The sequence below is a fragment of the Marmota monax genome, unplaced genomic scaffold (assembly GCF_021218885.2).
Source record: "Marmota monax isolate L192 unplaced genomic scaffold, Marmota_monax_Labrador192_F-V1.1 WCK01_AAM20220418_F8-fsc00179, whole genome shotgun sequence".
NCBI lineage: Eukaryota > Metazoa > Chordata > Mammalia > Rodentia > Sciuridae > Marmota > Marmota monax.
In genome coordinates, this window is record NW_026695200.1 from 5,631,472 (window position 1) to 5,650,776 (window position 19,305).

Sequence of the window (19,305 nt, forward strand, 5' to 3'; positions counted from 1 at the left end):
TCTTAATGCACAGAGAACAGTAGATGCTGTTTAACTGGTCCTTGCTCCTGTGTTAGTGAAGTCTGAATTGAAATTTCTTTCTGCATCTCAAAGAGTACAATATAGTTTACAGCAATTCTAAAAGGGTGGAAGTTACATGGTTTCTGTAAACTTATTTTCTGGATGTAATCCATGAAACATCATTGTGTGTAGCAGTTAAATAGGAATTTTGGTCAGAGGACAGTGGAAGGCTGGGCTGGCACTACACTGTTACTCCAACAGCATCATTCAAACACCAGTATTCTGGGCTGGGCATGTGGCTTGCCTCACATGTGTGAGGCCTTGGGTTTGATACTCAGTTCCACAGACAACTCAGTGTTCTCTTTTCATTAATTAAATACAAAGTCGTTTTTGGAGGAATGAAGGATAAATTACTCATTTATATATCTTATGTGTTATAAAATGACACGAATCATTTGCTTATGTGATAAACACTGCTACATTTAAGATCATAATTGTTTTGAATATTTAAAGTCACTTTAAACATGGTGATGATTGATAATAGCATTGCTGGTAAGGCCATTCCATAGATGTCATTTTACTAAAGAGATCTTGATTTTGCCTGGCTTTGCAAGATATGACAATGAAGGCTTGCTGAATGCCAAAACTTGGAAGATAAATTTTTGCCCACACCAGCTCTGCCACTATGTTTTTTTCCCCTCCATGCCAAGGTAAATGGTCACATTAAGGTGAATTAGAGAAAACAATAAATTTGATGAGATTAAATGGGAGATACTCATGGTGGGATGAATCCATATTCTCTGGCAGGTGTGGTCCCATTTGGGGCCCTCTTGATGAAAGATTCAAGATATACTCTGTGCTGTTAGTAATGGGAAGTAGCTCAGTGACCTTGGACAAATATATTAAGGTCAGTGACACTCTACCTGTCTATAATATTCTACATCATAGCATTGTTGTGAGGATGAGCAGATCTGCTGCATATCAACTGGTAAGCACAGTGCCAAGAACATTTCAAATTACAAGTAGATCTTGCTCCACACAACAATGTTTTTCTTCAAAGTAAAATGCAACAGGAGGGCAGTAATTGACATCAGAGGTATCACAAGGAACCACAAATTGGCTCTTAGCTTCAATGGAACTCAAGCTGTATTAGGTGTTATTTCACAATTTTAATTAAAATCAGTATCAGAGGTGAGATGTAAATTTTCATAATTTTAACTATAAGCAGTTAAATTTCTGTGATTTTTTTCACCAAATTACCTAAAGCAAGCCATTTTCATTTGTAAAACTCCAAAAATCAATAAATAGAAGGTGCAATAACTGAATACTATGGTTGGTTTCGTCTTTTGTTTAGTGGATACTGCTTCTCAGTGAAGATGAGAATACTTGGATATTGTGCTTGCAGAGCTCATGGTCTAGGTTCCATGGTTACTGAACACTCAGGATTAGTAGTGTTTAATGTAGATATGAATTTGGGTATGATGTCTTTGGAACACATGCAGAGGAATCATGTCAGTCAAAATTCACTAAAAGCTTATGGTTTAGCAAAATTCTACCTTTGAGAACACAAAACATGACAGCTCTGAAGAACCTGAAAAAAAATTAGAAGAAGAGTAACTTTCTAAGAGAATCTGAAGCACATGCCATCCACAGTTATCACTGACAAGTGATTTTTACAGATTTTGGTGGACGTGGCATGAGTTTGTTGGGTTCTTTTTTTTTTTTTTTTTTTAATTATTCACTAGTTCTAATAAGTTATACATTAGAGTAGAAAATGCTTCAATTCATCATAAACAAATGGATCGGGTGTTTTGTTCTTTTAGAGAAACAACCTTAAAGGGTAGTATCATTGCAAGGGAAAAAGATAGTGGATGGTTTTCAAATGGATATCCTTGCTAAGCTGTAAAATGTCTTGAATATTGTGGCAGAGCTATGGATGGTTATATTTATGATGAATAGTTATGGTTGTATCTTCTATAAGATATAATAATTTCCATTCTTGGTTCAGTTAGCTGAGCTCAGTAATGAAGAATATGTTGTTAGAGTGTTATATTTAATACCACCTGTTAGAATATTCACTTAAATTTTCCTGTTTGTTATTGGTATTTTAAAAAATATCACTTGGGGTCTGTCTTCACATCCTTTTATATTTCAAAGCCAGAATGACCTCTTAGAGCTGGTAGACTCTTATACTTGCTGTGTGTGGAATAATTTTTAATCTTTTTTTCTGAGTTCACTTAAGATATGAGAGATACTTGTCATTTTGGAATTCTAAGCTGTTAGGATACAGTTCTTCAGTCATGTTATCGTTGAAATTTAATATTTTAACCTTTAATTAGAAGAGTCACTGTTCTAGGCTGTGGCCTGTTTCCATTGCTATTCTTTCATCACGTGATTTAAGTGTTCCTAAACTTTACAAATTATTCCCAAAGAAGACATGGAATAACTTTGTAATTCGGTACTGTCTATTCTGCATGAAATCCAACACTTTCAACAGTGCCATACAGAGAGCACATGTGCAGTAATTATTTATTTAAATTAGAGAATTGCTTTAGGGCAGCTTGCAAAAGTAATGTTTTCAGTATTCAGGGACTGAGCCTTCAGTACTTGTAGTTTATCTAAACATTCAGACTTCATTTGAAGCCAGTAAACAGACAACTGTGCAATCCAGGGAAACCAATTTCTTCAATTTTCTATCCAATAGTAATTTTCTTTTACAGTCATGTTTATATAGAGTAAAGGTCAAAGGAAAGGTGTATTTTGAGCAGTTACATTAGTAAGTTTGCTACAGTGAAAGATTTTTGGTATGCTGATGGAAAAGGGACAATTTAAAATAGATATTATAAAATTCAGGTAGCTCTTTTTAAAGGCAGTTTTATTGAGGTCTAATTGATAGCCAATAGACTTCATATTTAAAGTGTATGATTTTGTCAGTTCTGATACAGGTGCACACCCTGGAAACCATCATCACAATAAGGAGAATGAGCAGATCCATCACCACCCCAAATTTCTTTGTACTTCTATCCTCATGGTTCTTTGTCACTTTTTCCAGACAGCCACTGACCTCCCTCTCTACTGTCACTGTAGGTTAGTTTGCTTATTCTAGTGTTTTATGTAAATGGAATTCTATCACATAAACTTTTATTTTTTGGCTTCTTTCACTCAGTGTAATTATTTTGTAATTTATCTCTTTCTGATGATATCAATAGTTTATTCCTTTTGTATGCCAATGAGAAAAGAGAGCTGGCAAGAGAAGCACCTCAGCACTTCCCTCTCCCCCGTCTTCTCTGTGGGCCTCACTTTAGCCTGAACAATTGGCTAATACTTGAGAGTAACAGGAGGCAGGAATCCACTAGGCAGCTCTTTATCAGTCATATTTCTTAGAATGCTGTTGCTCTTTTTTTTTTTTTTGCATTCAAAGCAAGCTGTGGTTAGGTGCTGAGCAACTTGTTGAGGCAGCTTGTCTTCCTGGCCTCCTCATGATGCACCTGTGGTACTCACTATGCATCCTGCTGACTGACAAGACATTCTGCCAGCCCCAGCCTCATGTGCTCCTGGTGTGTTGCAGGCTCTGCAGGTGACTTGGAAGGTGAGGAAGGATGGCCATGCCTGATGCAGGCACTCTGTGCTTGTGGACTGCCTTTGTTCTACTAGGCTGCACTTTCAGAGCACAGGTTCAAGGATGAAATTGTTGAGGACTTCAAGATGGTGAGCACAGCACAGCAGAACAACTGGGGGGCCCTTCTGGGCATGGGACCTTTAGTACTTGTGAGGCTGGTACTGTCTGCCCAGAGTCAGAAGAAGGAATGCTGTTGGTATTTCATGAAAATATGGCCTTGGACAAAGTTCACTTGGACTGGAGGAAGGCTCTGTTTGGGAACTCAGTGGTCAAAGACCTGCTGAGAGGATCACAAGCCCAGTGCTCTTGCCTGAATTTACCTGGAAAAGATGAAGGGGGCATCTTTGAAGTTCCATGTATTGTGGATAAGAAGTGTGACTATCTATCTGGATTTGGTCCTTGAAGAGTGCTACGTGTGGGAGGGGGGGCCTGACCTCTTGGACTCGTGTCTCCATTTCTTTCTGGAGAGAACAAATCTGACTTCACAGCTGCTGCTGAGATCAGGTAGTGGGGGAGGGGGAGGTGGTGCTTTGTGGTCCTGTGCTCAGGTCGTTAAGCAGTCAGGTTAAGTCCACTTGCCACCGATGTAATCCTGGCTGACTATATGCTTGAGACCCAGGGCCTCAATGCTGAGGAGCCCTGGACCAACTCCATGTGGCAAAACTGCACTCAACTTCACATGAGGATCTGTGTCTCACTGGCACACCTAGGCAGTCATATCCAGCTTTGAACATCTGAACACACAAGGTAATTTTCATGGAAAAACTGCCCTGCCAGTGTCAACCACATCATTGTGGCTGATGGATCCTCTTCTCATTTAAAGTTTGAGGAGATTTATGTATGGACACTAAAACAAAATGCAGAGGCTGTGTGAAAAGACAGCTGTGATTTGAGCCATGAATGCTATGCAGCCCACACTCTTTCTCCTGTGTCACCCTGTCACCATGTCCCTTCTTGGTTTTGGGAAAGCCTACTTATTGCAGAGTGTATAAGAGGATGGAGTGACATAGGGCAGTCTCACAAACCACTTCATGTGATGTCTCTTTCTGCAGAATTGGTTGGTGGGGGGCAAAGCCACCTTCCTAATAGCCAGGGAAAGGATGCACTTCATGCTCACTTGGCAGGGGCCTCTGACCACTTGAGGCCAAAGAGAAATGAAGGACAGAACCTTAAAAGACAAAGTGATCTTTTCCAAACCATGACCCATTCAGGGGATTTTCCAGGCAGCACCTTTGAGGAGCACCTCTGTACAGTGATTCTAATTCTGTGTTCTGTCCACAGACATCTGATGTCCCATTATTCTTTCTCCTGACCATCACTTTGACTTGCTACTGGGCATCTCCTCCAAGACAGCTACCTGTGGGGCAATTACTCATCCCCATGAGAAAATGTGAGACACCAAAAAGACCAAAGCAAAAAACTAGTTAAGAAACTACAAATAATAAGTAAAATCAATGGCCCTTGTTAGCTTTAACAAACTGAAGGATTTCTTTCCCCATGAAACAATGAAAGTACACGTGGATTACCCAGTAAGTTTTGAAATACAGATGACAGTCATTATTCCAGGATATCAGGTTAAAAACATTCTTAGGAAACATGCAACCTTGTTAATTATGTTATGTTTTTCTTCAAACTGGAGTAAATAACAGAGTGAAGTTTACTGCCTGACACTAAATTTGTTACTGCTATGCTCTTCACAATCTCACATTTTTATTTTACCCATAATGTGCATTTATTTTTCTCAGGCTGATTGATTTTCATGTGAGAAATATACTTGCCTTGGTGGGCACAGCAGGTCACTCTTAGGCTTTATCATGATGTCCTCACCAGGCCCTCAAGTGCTCACACATGATCTTCACACCCATCTTTCCTGGATGTACAAAACCACATCATCACTAGATTCTTAGCCATGAAAATTTCTTGTGCCACCTTTGTTTATGAGCTTGATGGAAGGGGCTGACTCTATAAATTGTTGTCTCTCCTCAGAGTTTCTGGTGATGCTGATGATGGCAATGATGGTAATGGCAATGATGTTGATAACAATGATGGTGATGGTGATGATGGTGATGACAACTTTATTAAATTGACATTTAGAAGCATTCCTAATTTTCACGAAAACTCATTTTTCCTGGTGTGGCAGGAAATAAAAGTGGAACTGGACTTTATTTAAATAACAATAAAGTTCAAATGCAAGGGCTTAAAAAGAACACAGATAATTAGAAGGTTACAGGCCATAGCACAGTTGTATTTTTTTAAATAATTTTTTTCTTAGTTGTAGATGAACAAAGTATCTTTATTATTATTATTATTATTATTATTATTATTATTATTATTATTATTATTATTATTAATGTGGGTCCAGTATCAAACAGATTGCCTCATGCATACTAGCCAAGCACTCTATACTGAGCAACAACTCTAAACCCTAACCTGGTATTTTTTTTAATATTTATTTATATGTGGTGCTGAGAATTAAGCTCAGGGCCTCATATATGCTAGGCAAGCACTGTACCACTGAGCCACACCTTCAGCTCTTTCCTGGTACTTTTTAAATATCTGTTTTACATAAATTATAATTAGTAGCTTTAACCATTTTCCAATATCTGTTTGGATTAAATCAATAACATAGAAATCAGTGAAGCAAAGTCTAGTTTTATATCAAACTCTGATTTTACTTCCTCTTTCTTCCCCAGACTCAGACAACTTATCACAGTGTCTGAATTAATATTCCCCCTTAAGGAATTTACTGTATGTTGTCCACATTCCAAACTCTAAAATTTACCTATTCCTTAATTTTAGAAAAGTCTTACACAATTTGTCCAGAGGTACCAAAATCTCTTGGAGTACTCAGAAAAATCCAGATCTAACTCTTGCCTTTTAGGGAGCAGTTTGAATTATAAGTATGCAGCCTTTAAGGCAAGTAGATGGATGATCTGCAGCTGAAAGGAACCTTTTCATCAATACCCTGCATCTAAAAGGTACTTCATTTGATCCCTTTTATTAGATACTGTGAATAAACCTAAAATGAAAATGGAAGTGAGGTAATTTCTTTAACAAAAGTGTTCCAATTTCTTTAGATATTTATCCAGAATTATAATTACTGGATTATAGGGCATTTTTTAAACCAAGAATTGTTATTTATTTTTATTTATTTAGGTACTTTACCACTGTGTTACATCCCTATATTTTTTTTTATTATTTTTTTAATTTTTTATTGTTGGTTGTTCAAAACATTACAAATTTCTTGACATATCATATTCCACACTTTGATTCAAGTGGGTTATGAACTCCCACCTTCACCCCATACACAGATTGCAGAATCACATCAGTTACACATCCATTGATTTACATATTGCCATACTAGTGTCTGCTGTGCTCCGCTGCCTTTCCCATCCTCCACCCTCCCCCCTCCCCACCTCTCCCCTCCCCTCCCCTCCTCTCTCTCTACCCCCTCCACTGTATAACCCTGAGGGTCTCCTTCCATTTCCATGCAATTTCCCTTCTCTCTCCCTTTCCCTCCCACCTCTCATCCCTGTTAAATGTTAATCTTCTTCTCATGCTCTTCGTCCCTACTCTGATCTTAGTTACTCTCCTTATATCAAAGAAGACATTTGGCATTTGTCTTTTAGGGATTGGCTAGCTTCACTTAGCATAATCTGCTCTAATGCCATCCATTTCCCTGCAAATTCTACGATTTTGTCATTTTTTAATGCAGAGTAATACTCCATTGTGTATAAATGCCACACTTTTTTTATCCATTCATCTATTGAAGGGCATCTAGGTTGGTTCCACAGTCTTGCTATTGTGAATTGTGCTGCTATGAACATCGATGTAGCAGTGTCCCTGTAGCATGCTCTTTTTAGGTCTTTAGGGAATAGACCAAGAAGGGGAATAGCTGGGTCAAATGGTGGTTCCATTCCCAGCTTTCCAAGAAATCTCCATACTGCTTTCCAAATTGGCTGCACCAATTTGCAGTCCCACCAGCAATGTACAAGTGTACCCTTTTCCCCACATCCTCGCCAGCACTTGTTGTTGTTTGATTTCATAATGGCTGCCAATCTTACTGGAGTGAGATGGTATCTTAGGGTGGTTTTGATTTGCATTTCTCTGACAGCTAGAGATGGTGAGCATTTTTTCATGTACTTGTTGATTGTATGTCCTCCTCTGAGAAGTGTCTGTTCAGGTCCTTGGCCCATTTGTTGATTGGGTTGTTTGTTCTCTTATTGTCTAATTTTTTGAGTTCTTTGTATACTCTGAATATTAGAGCTCTATCTGAAGTGTGAGGAGTAAAGATTTGTTCCCAGGGTGTAGGCTCCCTATTTACCTCTCTTATTGATTCTTTTGCTGAGAAAAAAACTTTTTAGTTTGAGTAAGTCCCATTTGTTGATTCTCGTTATTAACTTTTGTGCTATGGGTGTCCTATTGAGGAATTTGGAGCCCGACCCCACCGAATGTAGATCGTAGCCAACTTTTTCTTCTATCAGACGGCGCGTCTCTGATTTGATATCAAGCTCCTTGATCCATTTTGAATTCACATTTGTGCATGGCGAGAAAAAGGGATTCAGTTTCATTTTGTTGCATATGGATTTCCAGTTTTCCCAGCACCATTTGTTGAAGATGCTATCCTTCCTCCATTTCATGCTTTTAGCCCCTTTATCAAATATAAGATAGTTGTAGTTTTGTGGATTGGTTTCTGTGTCCTCTATTCTGTACCATTGGTCCACCCGCCTGTTTTGGTACCAGTACCATGCTGTTTTTGTTACTATTGCTCTGTAGTATAGTTTGAAGTCTGGTATCGCTATACCGCCTGATTCACACTTCCTGCTTAGCATTGTTTTTGCTATTCTGGGTCTTTTATTTTTCCATATGAATTTCATGATTGCTTTCTCTATTTCTACAAGAAATGCCGTTGGGATTTTGATTGGCATTGCATTAAACCTATAGAGAACTTTTGGTAATATCACCATTTTGATGATGTTAGTTCTGCCTATCCATGAACAGGATATATTTTTCCATCTTCTAAGATCTTCTATTTCTCTCTTTAGGGTTCTGTAGTTTTCATTGTATAAGTCTTTTACCTCTTTTGTTAGGTTGATTCCCAAGTATTTTATTTTTTTTGAAGATATTGTGAATGGAGTGGTTGTCCTCATTTCCATTTCAGAGGATTTGTCGCTGATATACAGGAATGCCTTTGATTTATGCGTGTTGATTTTATATCCTGCCACTTTGCTGAATTCGTTTATTAGCTCTAATAGTTTCTTTGTAGAGCCTTTTGGGTCTGCTAGGTATAGAATCATATCATCTGCAAATAGTGATAATTTAAGTTCTTCTTTTCCTATTTTTATGCCTTTAATTTCTTTTGTCTGTCTAATTGCTCTGGCCAGCGTTTCGAGAACTATGTTGAACAGAAGTGGAGAGAGAGGGCATCCCTGTCTTGTTCCAGATTTTAGAGGGAATGCCTTCAGTTTTTCTCCATTCAGAATGATGCTAGCCTGAGGCTTAGCATAGATTGCTTTTACAATATTGAGGTATGTTCCTGTTATCCCTAGTTTTTCTAGAGTTTTGAACATAAAGGGATGCTGTACTTTGTCGAATGCTTTTTCCGCATCTATCGAGATGATCATATGGTTCTTATTTTTAAGTCTATTGATGTGGTGAATAACATTTATTGATTTCCGTATATTGAACCAGCCTTGCATCCCAGGGATGAATCCTACTTGATCATGGTGCACAATTTTTTTGATATGTTTTTGTATCCGATTCACCAGAATTTTATTGAGGATTTTTGCATCTAGGTTCATTAGAGATATTGGTCTGTAGTTTTCTTTCTTTGAAGTGTCTTTGGTTTAGGTATCAGGGTGATGTTGGCCTCATGGAATGAATTTGGAAGTTCTCCCTCTTTTTCTATTTCCTGAAGTAGCTTGAAAAGTATTGGTATTAGTTCTTCTTTAAAGGTTTTGTAAAATTCTGCTGTATACCCATCCGGTGCTGGGCTTTTCTTAGTTGGTAGTCTTTTTATGGTTTCTTCTATTTCTTCAGTTGATATTGGTCTGTTTATGTTGTCTATATCCTCCTGACTCAATCTGGGCAGATCATATGACTTAAGAAATTTATCTATGCCTTCACTATCTTCTAATTTATTGGAAGAAAAAGGCAATATCACAACAGACACTTCAGAAATTTGAATCCTATATTTTTTAATAAGACTGGAAATCACTGAGTCACTTAACCATTGCCAAGTTTCTGAGGTTGGTCTTGCATTTAAGTTCCTCCTGTTTCATCCTCCTGAGCCACTGAGAGTACAGACATTCACAATAATACCCTGCTTCAAAAAAAAATTATTATTAGTGGATTATATGGCATTTTTATTTTGAGCTCTTAAGAACCATGATAGGGGCTGGGAATGTGGCTCAAGCGGTAGTGGGCTTACCTGGCATGCATGCAGGGCTGGGTTTTATCCTCAGCACAACATACAAATAAAGATGTTGTGTCTGCCAAAAAATAAAATGAATAAATAAATATTAAAATTCTCTCTCTCTCTCTCTCTCTCTCTCTCTCTCTCTCTCTCTCTCTCTCTCAAAAAGAACCATGATAATTTTTTCAAAACAATCTTTATTAACTTTATATTGTAACCAAAATTTTTATCTATACATATACACATATACTCGGGAGTCCCTACTATCTTTCAGATATTTGTTTGGTTTGGTGTGGTTTGGTGCTAGGAATTGAACTTCGGGGGTGCTTACCATTGATTTATGTCCCCAGTCCTTTTTTTTTTTTTTTTTTTTTTGAGACAGGTGATATATCACTAATATCTCACTAAGTTGCTTATAGCCTTGTTATGTTGTTAAGGCTGTCTTTCAAATCACAATCCTCCTGACTTGCCTCTCCAGCCTCTAGTATATTTGCCACTACACCTAGCTCTTTCAGGTTATTATAATAACCTTTTCAACAACACTGCCCAGGCTACAGAAAATCTCTTTGACTGATGCATTTTATCCCTATGGAAAGTTTATATGATGTAGCCAATGTAGGACTATTCTGTAAAGATTTGTTGGAATAAAGAGAAATCATTGTCTTTTAACCTCCTTTCTGAACTACTGTTTGGTATCATAGTTCATAAAAGTGCTGGGAAAAGAATGTAAATTCATTTGTTTGAAATCTACAGAGATTTACATAAGATCCATCACCTTTTGTTCTAGAGTTTGAACTTCAGTACATAGCAATGTAAACAAAATATGTTAAAGTTGAGACATTCAGTACACACATCCACACACACACACACAAAAAACTTCCTAGGAGCAATTGGTAGTTCTGGCATTATTGCTAGTGTATCAGGGACATAGTAACATAAGCAAAATATGTTAAATTTGAAACATTCAATACACACATACACACACCCACAAAAAAAAAAAAAAAAAAAAAAAAAAAAACTTTTTCTACGACGCATTGGTAGTTCTGGCCCTATTACTAGTGTATCAGGGTTGGGGCAAGATTCAGGAAGTGCTAAAATCTCACTCAAGCTAAGAGTAGTTTACTGGATTCCTCCCTATTTAACCTATAATACAAGCTAGAGTGAACTTCATCTGTCAGCAACAGCAATTGGGAAAATATGCTGGCAGATTTTTTTGAGATAAATTGACAGCTTTGATACTTGGGTATTTTTGTGTCTTGTTCACAGCTGATGAAACACTTGTGAAAAATTTTATGGCTCCTAGATATCACCATTTTTTGGTATCATTTCTTTCATATTTCCTTCTCTTTTTTTTTTCTTTTATTGTGGTATTAGAGATTGAACCCAGGGCCTTGTGCATACAAGGCAAGCACTCAAAAAACTGAGCTACATCCTCAGCCCCTCTCTCACATTTCTGTTCACTAGAGGTGATGATGGTAATTGGGAATTTTGTCCCAAATGTGGTACATTTCTTAAGACCGGACTAATATTCAGTGTATCTAAATCTCTCTACTCATTCATGATTTTGCCAAAGAGATACTCACAGTAGTTTTTTTCTTTAAATTTATCTACAGATGGAGGGAGAGTGTCTCATTTAATATTCAGCTTTATTTTCAACATCATTCCCTGTTAATATTTGCTTTTTATAGTGTTACTAAGTTTGGAACTGACTATCTTGCACATTCTGCACACACACTCTAACAATGAACTTTGCCTCTATGCCCAATTCTAACTTTATGTTGGATAGATTCATTCATTCAGGTCTAATGTTATTTTTCATATGGTCAGTTTTACATATGCCTTTTTATTGCTCTTAACAATACTATTGATCTACATATGGTTTCAGATTTGATTTATATTATGATATATTGGTCTATATTATTGCAATATAGTTTCATAATATACATTAAATGTGTCTCATAACAATAACTATATTATTTTTTATTAAAAGTTTTGGGGTATTTTACATATATTTTATTTCTAAGATAATTTTTTTGGTCCCTTCTTTTTTTTTCTTTTATTTGGTACTTGGAATTAAACTCAGGGGAATTGAGCCACATCCCCAAACATATTTTGTATGACATTTAGACACGGTATCTTACTGAGTTGCTTAGGGCCTCACTTTTGCTGATGCTGGCTTTGAGCTCACAATACACCTCCCAAGGTACTGGGATTACAATTGTGCACCAACAGGTCCAGCTCTCTTCTTGTATTTTAAGAAAAACATGCTAAAATTTTGATAGGAAAATATTATATATTAAATTGAGTTAAAATAGTTGTTTTTGTAATGATTAGTTTTATTTACAAACATGGTATTTTATGTGCTTTTGTAAATTTTTATTTAGTTTGTGATACGTTCCACATATTTTCCTTGAAATCCATTATGCATGTGATGTATTTAACAGATGTAACTTCAGTATAATACTTATGTGGTATTTTGTACTCTAATTAAACCAAAAATCTTTCTGGGCTCCAGAAACCATTTTTTCTCTAACTTTATTATTTTTATTTTTCTGAATCACCTCATCTTTCCTCCTAGGCCACATATTTCTATGTATTGACAAGACTTATGCTATTACATACTTGTACACTGTCATTATACACACATACTATAATTTCTACAGGTGTAAGCTGCTTGGTGAGGAGTATTTCATATATATATATATATATATACAGTTTTCATGATGAAATAACAGCAATTTCTACTCCATCTTTAGTTCATGATAATTTGTTCTGGGTCCTCATCAATACATTGTATTCTTTTTGTTGTTGTTTTTTCTTACTGGAAATTTAAATCAGGGGCAAACAGAGACTGGGTCACACATAGTTGCTTAGGGCCTTGCTATGTTTCTGAGGCTGCTTTAAACTCAGTATTATCTTGCCTTAGCCTCACAATCCATTGGGATTAGAGGTGTGTGCCATGGAACCTGGTTCTATTTTATTTTTATATTTAAATATATATTACTTCTGAAAATAATTTATTCTTGATATTAAGAAAGCATAGAATACCATTTCCCCCCACAAATAACTCCCCCTTTTTTGGGAAAAGATGTCAATAGTGCTAGATGTATAATTTATTAATGTCTAAATGGCAAGTTTATTATTATTATTATTATTATTATTATTATTATTATGCTATGTATTAGTTACAAAACTTTATCTGTTCATATTATTATAAGGTATATACTCTTTTCTATAACTTTATAGCATACATCATTGAGTATCAAAATGACCTTTTGGGGCTTTGGAGGTGAGGTGAGGGATCATGGGGTTAGAAATGATGGTGGAATATGATGTATATTGTTATATAAAGTATATGTATAAAGAAGTAAATTCATGTAAATATAATTTGTATAAAACCAGAGAAATGAAAAATTGTGCTCCATATATGTAATAAGAATTGTAATGCATTCTGTTGTCATATAATTAAAAAAATATTTAAAAATTAAAGATAAATGATGGCATTATGTTCTAACTGAAAATAAATACTACTCCTTTTAAAAATTGAAAAAAAAAATGTCTGTTGGTGAGTTGTAAACTTTATGAAGTACAAAATGTATCCTGAACATTTGGTAATACATAAACCTAGATGTAGGTATTTATAGTGTTGTCAGCAAAATTAAAAAAAAAAATACTGTAGAGTTCATTTTTTGCAATGTATACTCATAATTATATGAGATGCATTTTGTACATATACATGTACACTACCATTATATATAATTATTATATGATTACTACATCTCACATTAACTACATTTATTTCAAATTAATTTGTCTTTTGAAAGCACTGATATATGACACCCTTTGATAGGTGCACTTGGTGTGTCTTCAAATTTGTCAATTTTATGTATTATGTTCTTTTCTTTATTCTCCTTTTTTATAGAATTTCTTTTTCCAAATTATTGAGATTAATAAATTTTAAACAATTCAGTATGACAGTGCAGTCTGTAGATTTTAGTTTTTTAACCTAAGACAAAATACAACCCAATTTTAATAGGATTATTTTTATGTAAATGACTTTTAAAAACCTGCATATATAACACCCTTACCTGACCTTACTCTGGACTATTGATATCTGGGTGGAGGGGATCTCAAAGTGATCCATGGAAAAAGCAGAACAGGGATGGATCAGGATGTGACATTGGTGGATACTGAGTATGCAGTAGTGAGTATTCATGAAAAAGTATTGGTCGAATAGGTATGGGTAGACAAAAAATGCTTTGAAGGAAAGAGGGAAAAATGACCAGCTCAAGAGTTCAGATTTAAAAAGTCTAATGGTGGATCAATGGTAGTGTGAGGGTAAAGGGCAGTTTCTTTGGAGGCAGAAATAAGGTAGAAGTGAAAGAAGAAGGTAACTCTGGCCCAGTCCCCAAGAGAAAGAGTCAAATGAGCACTACCCTCCCTCCCTCTCTCTCTCTCTCTCTCTCTCTCTCTCTCTCTCTCTCTCTCTCTCATATATATATATATATATATATATATATATATATATATATATATATATATATATATATTGCTAACTTCTATAACATTAGATTAATGTCAGCCAGCCTCAGCAACTTAGTGAGGCTCTAAGAAAATCAGCAAAACCCTTTTTCTTTATAGAATAACTTATTAAAGGCTGAGAGTGTTTCTTAGTAAAAAAGCATATCTGATTTCAATTTGTCATATGAGAGAGAGAGAGAGAGAGAAAGATCTTGCAAAAATTAAAAAAAGTAATCAGTGACACTGTTAGTGTCAAGGATGTAAATAATTTAAAAGTAATACTGAGCTAGTTGGAAAACTCATCTAGGTTATTAACTACTGCTTGGGAAGTTAATCTACTCTCCAAAATATAAAAGTGAGAGAGAAATCCTTTATTAAAGTGTATATAAGAAAAAAGAGGAGTTTTGACACAGCTTTTAGTTGACCCAGACTGGGTCAACTTTAGCAGGTGATTAGGGTTCTGCAAAGATGATAAATCCTTGAGTTATTTGGAATAATGTGATCTTATCTAGTCTTCATAAATGAAGATTGAGGTCTAATATAAATCAGGGTTGGCAAAGGAAAACATTTTAATGAAAAGTAAATGTATGAATAAACACATAAAACAATATTTAACCAAAAGTCAACATTCAGAATATTTATGCAATTATGTAATCACCAGTAATGTAGAAACAATGACAACTAAAAGAAAGTGAATTCATAAAAAACAAACAAATAACGTAATGAATGAATTAATTAATGAATAGCTAACAAGTGCAAAGGTGTAATGTGACTGGAATTGTCAAAGTCAGCTTGTAGCCATGAAAAAGTGTAAAGGTACATAGAAATGGTGTTTTACTACTTACTGAGACATACCCTATGAAATATAAATTCCACTCCTAGGTGGGAAGAGTTGAACACAGAACCCATTCACTTGGCTCTCTCACTTTGGAACTGTGCAAAAAATTACCTTTTTCTTTCCCTCAAATTTTATTGCTGCTTCTAAGAACACTACCCTCTATATTCACGCTATCATTGTAGACTTGTAGCATGTGAACCCCTCTATTGTTCAAGTTTTTCTTCTTTTTTTCATTGCTCTTTTTCTCCCTACCCCTATATCATCCACCAATACTTATTTTGTATAGCAAAATCTACATACTCAGCAATCACCAGTCTTATATCTTACTATATCCATTTCCTACCTTGTGCATGACCATTTTGAGATCCCCTCCATGAAAACATCAGTAGTCCAAAGTGATCAAAATGGGGGTAAAAATTGCAGAATATTAAAAGTCAGTTACAAAACAAGAAAGCTATAAAAGTGGGCTTCATTTAAAGGTGAAAATAAAAAGAAAATCTTTAGACTTCACTAGTTAAAATAAAGGATGAAAAATCTATGAGTCTCAATAATTTGAATTATACTTGTGAGTCACTTTTTTGGGGGAAGGGGTATAAAAACATTGCTAAAGAGTTTAAAGTTCAAACTTTTTATGAGACAAAGAATAAAAAAATTAAAAAAATATTAAAGTAATTGTGATATCATTTTCATAAAAAATACATATTTATTCACAAATTGCTTTAACCTTATAAACAGTTATAAGTGTCAATACATTTCTCTCTGGGCTAGGTCCTATTATTGGAAGAAAACTTTGCCTTAAAATAACCCCATACAGAGGCATTTAATGCAATTAACAGGCCTCAAATAATAATAATAATAATAATAATAATAATAATAATAATAATAAGAAGAAGAAGAAGAAGAAGAAGAAGAAGAAGAAGAAGAAGAAGAAGAGAGGTGGGGAGGATTTCAGGTTGTGAAGCATACCTGTAATATAAGTTACTTGAAAACACATCACAGGAAAATTTTATACATTGTCTGAAGACATATATGTATATATTATTTATAAAAAGTGTTTATGAGTTCTGTAGGGAGGGTGCAAAGTCCAATACAAAGTCTTTTATTTTCTTGAATTTCTTTTGTTGTAGATGGACACAGTATCATTAGTAGTTTGAGGGTTGGCTTTTTTTTAACATTTATTTTTAGTTTTTGGTGGACACAACTTCTTTGTTTGTATGTGGTGCTGAGTATGGAACCTGGGCCGCCTGTATGAGTGTGCTACCGCTTGAGCCCCATCCCACTCTTGGGTGGCTTTTTAATGCGGTGCTTCATGTTCAACCCAGTACCTCATGCATGCTAGGGAAGTTCTCTACCACTGATCCATAACCCTTTCCCCAAAGTCCTTTACTTAATATATATATTTTTTTTTGGGGGGGGGAGAGTGTGTGTGTGTAGTGCAGGGGATTGAATCCATGGCCTTATATAAGCAAAACAAGCACTCTACTGACTAAGCTATATTCTCAGCCCTGATCTGTAGTCGGTTAACAATTACAGTGGAGCAGCCTATCATTCAGACTTTGATTCTGTGCCCACTTGGCTCAGGTTGGAGGCAGTGCCTGAAGCCTTGACCAATCAGTCACTTAGGTGAGAACTGTCCAATCCTCATGCAGCCAGTGATGAGGGGGAGGGCTTCCATAATCTTCTGTTCCTTTGGTGTCTGGAACCTGCCATTTTTTAAATCTTTTTGTAGGCTTCTGTCCTGGATCTGGAGCCCAGGTGTCTGTGCTATGAAGAATCTGAAAACAAACCACAGGGAGAACGCTGAGAACCCTGAGAGCCAGGAAATGGTAAGTGTGCCTTTTTATATTGAGACTGTGTAGGAAGGTGGCTTAAAGCTGACAGGAGTGGCAATGGTGGAAACTGGCAGTCATGGCTAGGGACTCCTCGAGGTCCTCTCCAGAGTCTTGTGGCCAGAGGGTCTCTCTGGTAGCTTAGCCTTCACCTCCCTCTGACGAGTCTAGTGAGGCTTAGATCAGCATTTGAAAACCTGGGCATTTTATTCCATAATTGTATGGTGTTTTCAGCTTCCTTCTAAAGCCCTTTGTGGGCTTCCATGTGCCATGAGTCCAGCATGTCTCCAGATTGCATAGTGAAGACTGAGATAATTACCAGGGGAGAACTATAAATCCATTTATTGTATTCATGCATGAGAGAGGCTGTTAATTTTAGGGCTTGTTACTCATTAGGGTTTGTTTGTTTGTTTATTATTATTGTTATTATTTTTGTGTGTATGTTGTTTTCTTTTTGGTACCAGAAATTCAACCCAGAGGTGTTCATCCACAGATTCACATTCCATCCCTTTTTAATATTTTTATTTAGAGACAGGGTCCCGTTGAATTTCTTAGGGCCTCACAAGTTTGATGATGCTGGCTTTTAACTCATTCTCTTCATGAGTCCTGAGATTTTTAAATGTAGCAGAAGCAGTATCTCAAATTCAAAACAAAAATCTGAAATCCAGAACTTCAGTTTAGCTCTCCATAGGTCTTAGAATAAACCCCTAGTTTTCTAGCTCTCTGTTCACATATCCAAAACTAGGGTTCTCTGTTCACAGAAAATAAGTATAAAATAGAATAGATAGTAAAATGACCATGTAATGTGGATAATGGGCCTCACTCAAACACATTTGGTGGTTAACCAAAAGATGTTAATGATTACCATTAAGGCCTATTTCAAATGTAAAAGACCTTGAAGCCCACTTGTGGGAACACCTTCAACAAATTCCTTTGTCCCGGGGGTGATTCCTGATTGAATTTGAAGAAAAAAGGGTGGGTCATAGAAAGAATGAAAGTGAACCCATATGGTAGTCAGGATGCCTTTTCCAAAGCCTATTCTAAATGCATATGCTTCCTGTTCTGCCCAAAACCATCAGTAAACTTTTAAAATGGTACACAAAAATGAGTTTTTTTGTTGTTGTTGTTGTTTTTTCTGGTATCATTCCTCATACCACATGGTGGGCATTCTATTTCTTCTTGCTTAAATAGAATTTTTTTTCTTCAAAATTTATGAGACAAGCACCCAGATTCAATTTGCAAACTGAGAAATTTTGGTTAATCTCAAAACTCCACTTTCAGCATTATTAATCATTTTCCCATGTTTTATTTCAAATATATGCATCATTTATAATGTTTTTCTTCAAGAACTGGAGGGGATTTTTAAAAGATTTTAATTTATCATTCTGAGATTTTCACATGAGAAGAAAGCAGAATAAAATTAGGTGATATTAAAAAGAATGAATCTCTCCTAAATGAGGTTTATGTGTCCCAATTAAGGATTTTTAAAAACTGTAATGGGTCATCAATTGAGGGTTTATGTATTTATTAATTTGTTTGTTTGTTTATTTATTTATGGTCAGACCATCTGGGGTTCTGGCTCAGTGATAGAGCACTCACCTAGCATGTGCAAGGTCCTGGGTTCGATCCTCAGCACCACATAAAAATAAGTAAATACAAAATAAATAAATAAATAAATAACCCACACAAACATTCCAAATATTTCACGAAACTCTTTTATTCTGGTGTGGCAGGAAAAAATAAAAGTGGGATTAACTTGAATTTAAATTACATGCAATTTCAATCTCTCTCTCTCTCTCTCTCTCTCTCTCTCTCTCTCTCTCTCTCTCTCTCTCTCTCTCCCTCTCCCTCTCTCTGTGTGTGTACTGGGGATTGACCCCAGGGCCTCATACTTAGAAGGCAAGCACTCTACAAGCTGAGCTATTTACTCAGCCCCATTTTTTTTGGGGGGGGGAGACCAGGGATTGAAGTCAGGGGCACTCTACCACTGAGCCACATCCCTACCCCTATTTTGTATTTTACTTAGAGACAGGGTTTCACTGAGTTGCTTAGTGCCTCGCCATTGATGAGACTGGCTTTGAAT

The 19,305-nt window shown here is 36.0% G+C and overlaps 1 protein-coding gene across 1 annotated transcript in view; it reads left to right on the top strand.

Moving 5' to 3' along the window:
- The window catches only part of LOC124082342 (zinc finger protein 420-like), a 60,143-nt gene that overhangs the window by 12,037 nt on the left and 28,801 nt on the right, over positions 1 to 19,305 (top strand). The window contains exon 3 of the mRNA XM_046428819.2: positions 17,123 to 17,219. Within this exon, the coding sequence (XP_046284775.1) occupies positions 17,160 to 17,219 (60 nt within the window). The 5' untranslated portion in view covers positions 17,123 to 17,159. The remainder of the gene's footprint in view (positions 1 to 17,122; positions 17,220 to 19,305) is intronic.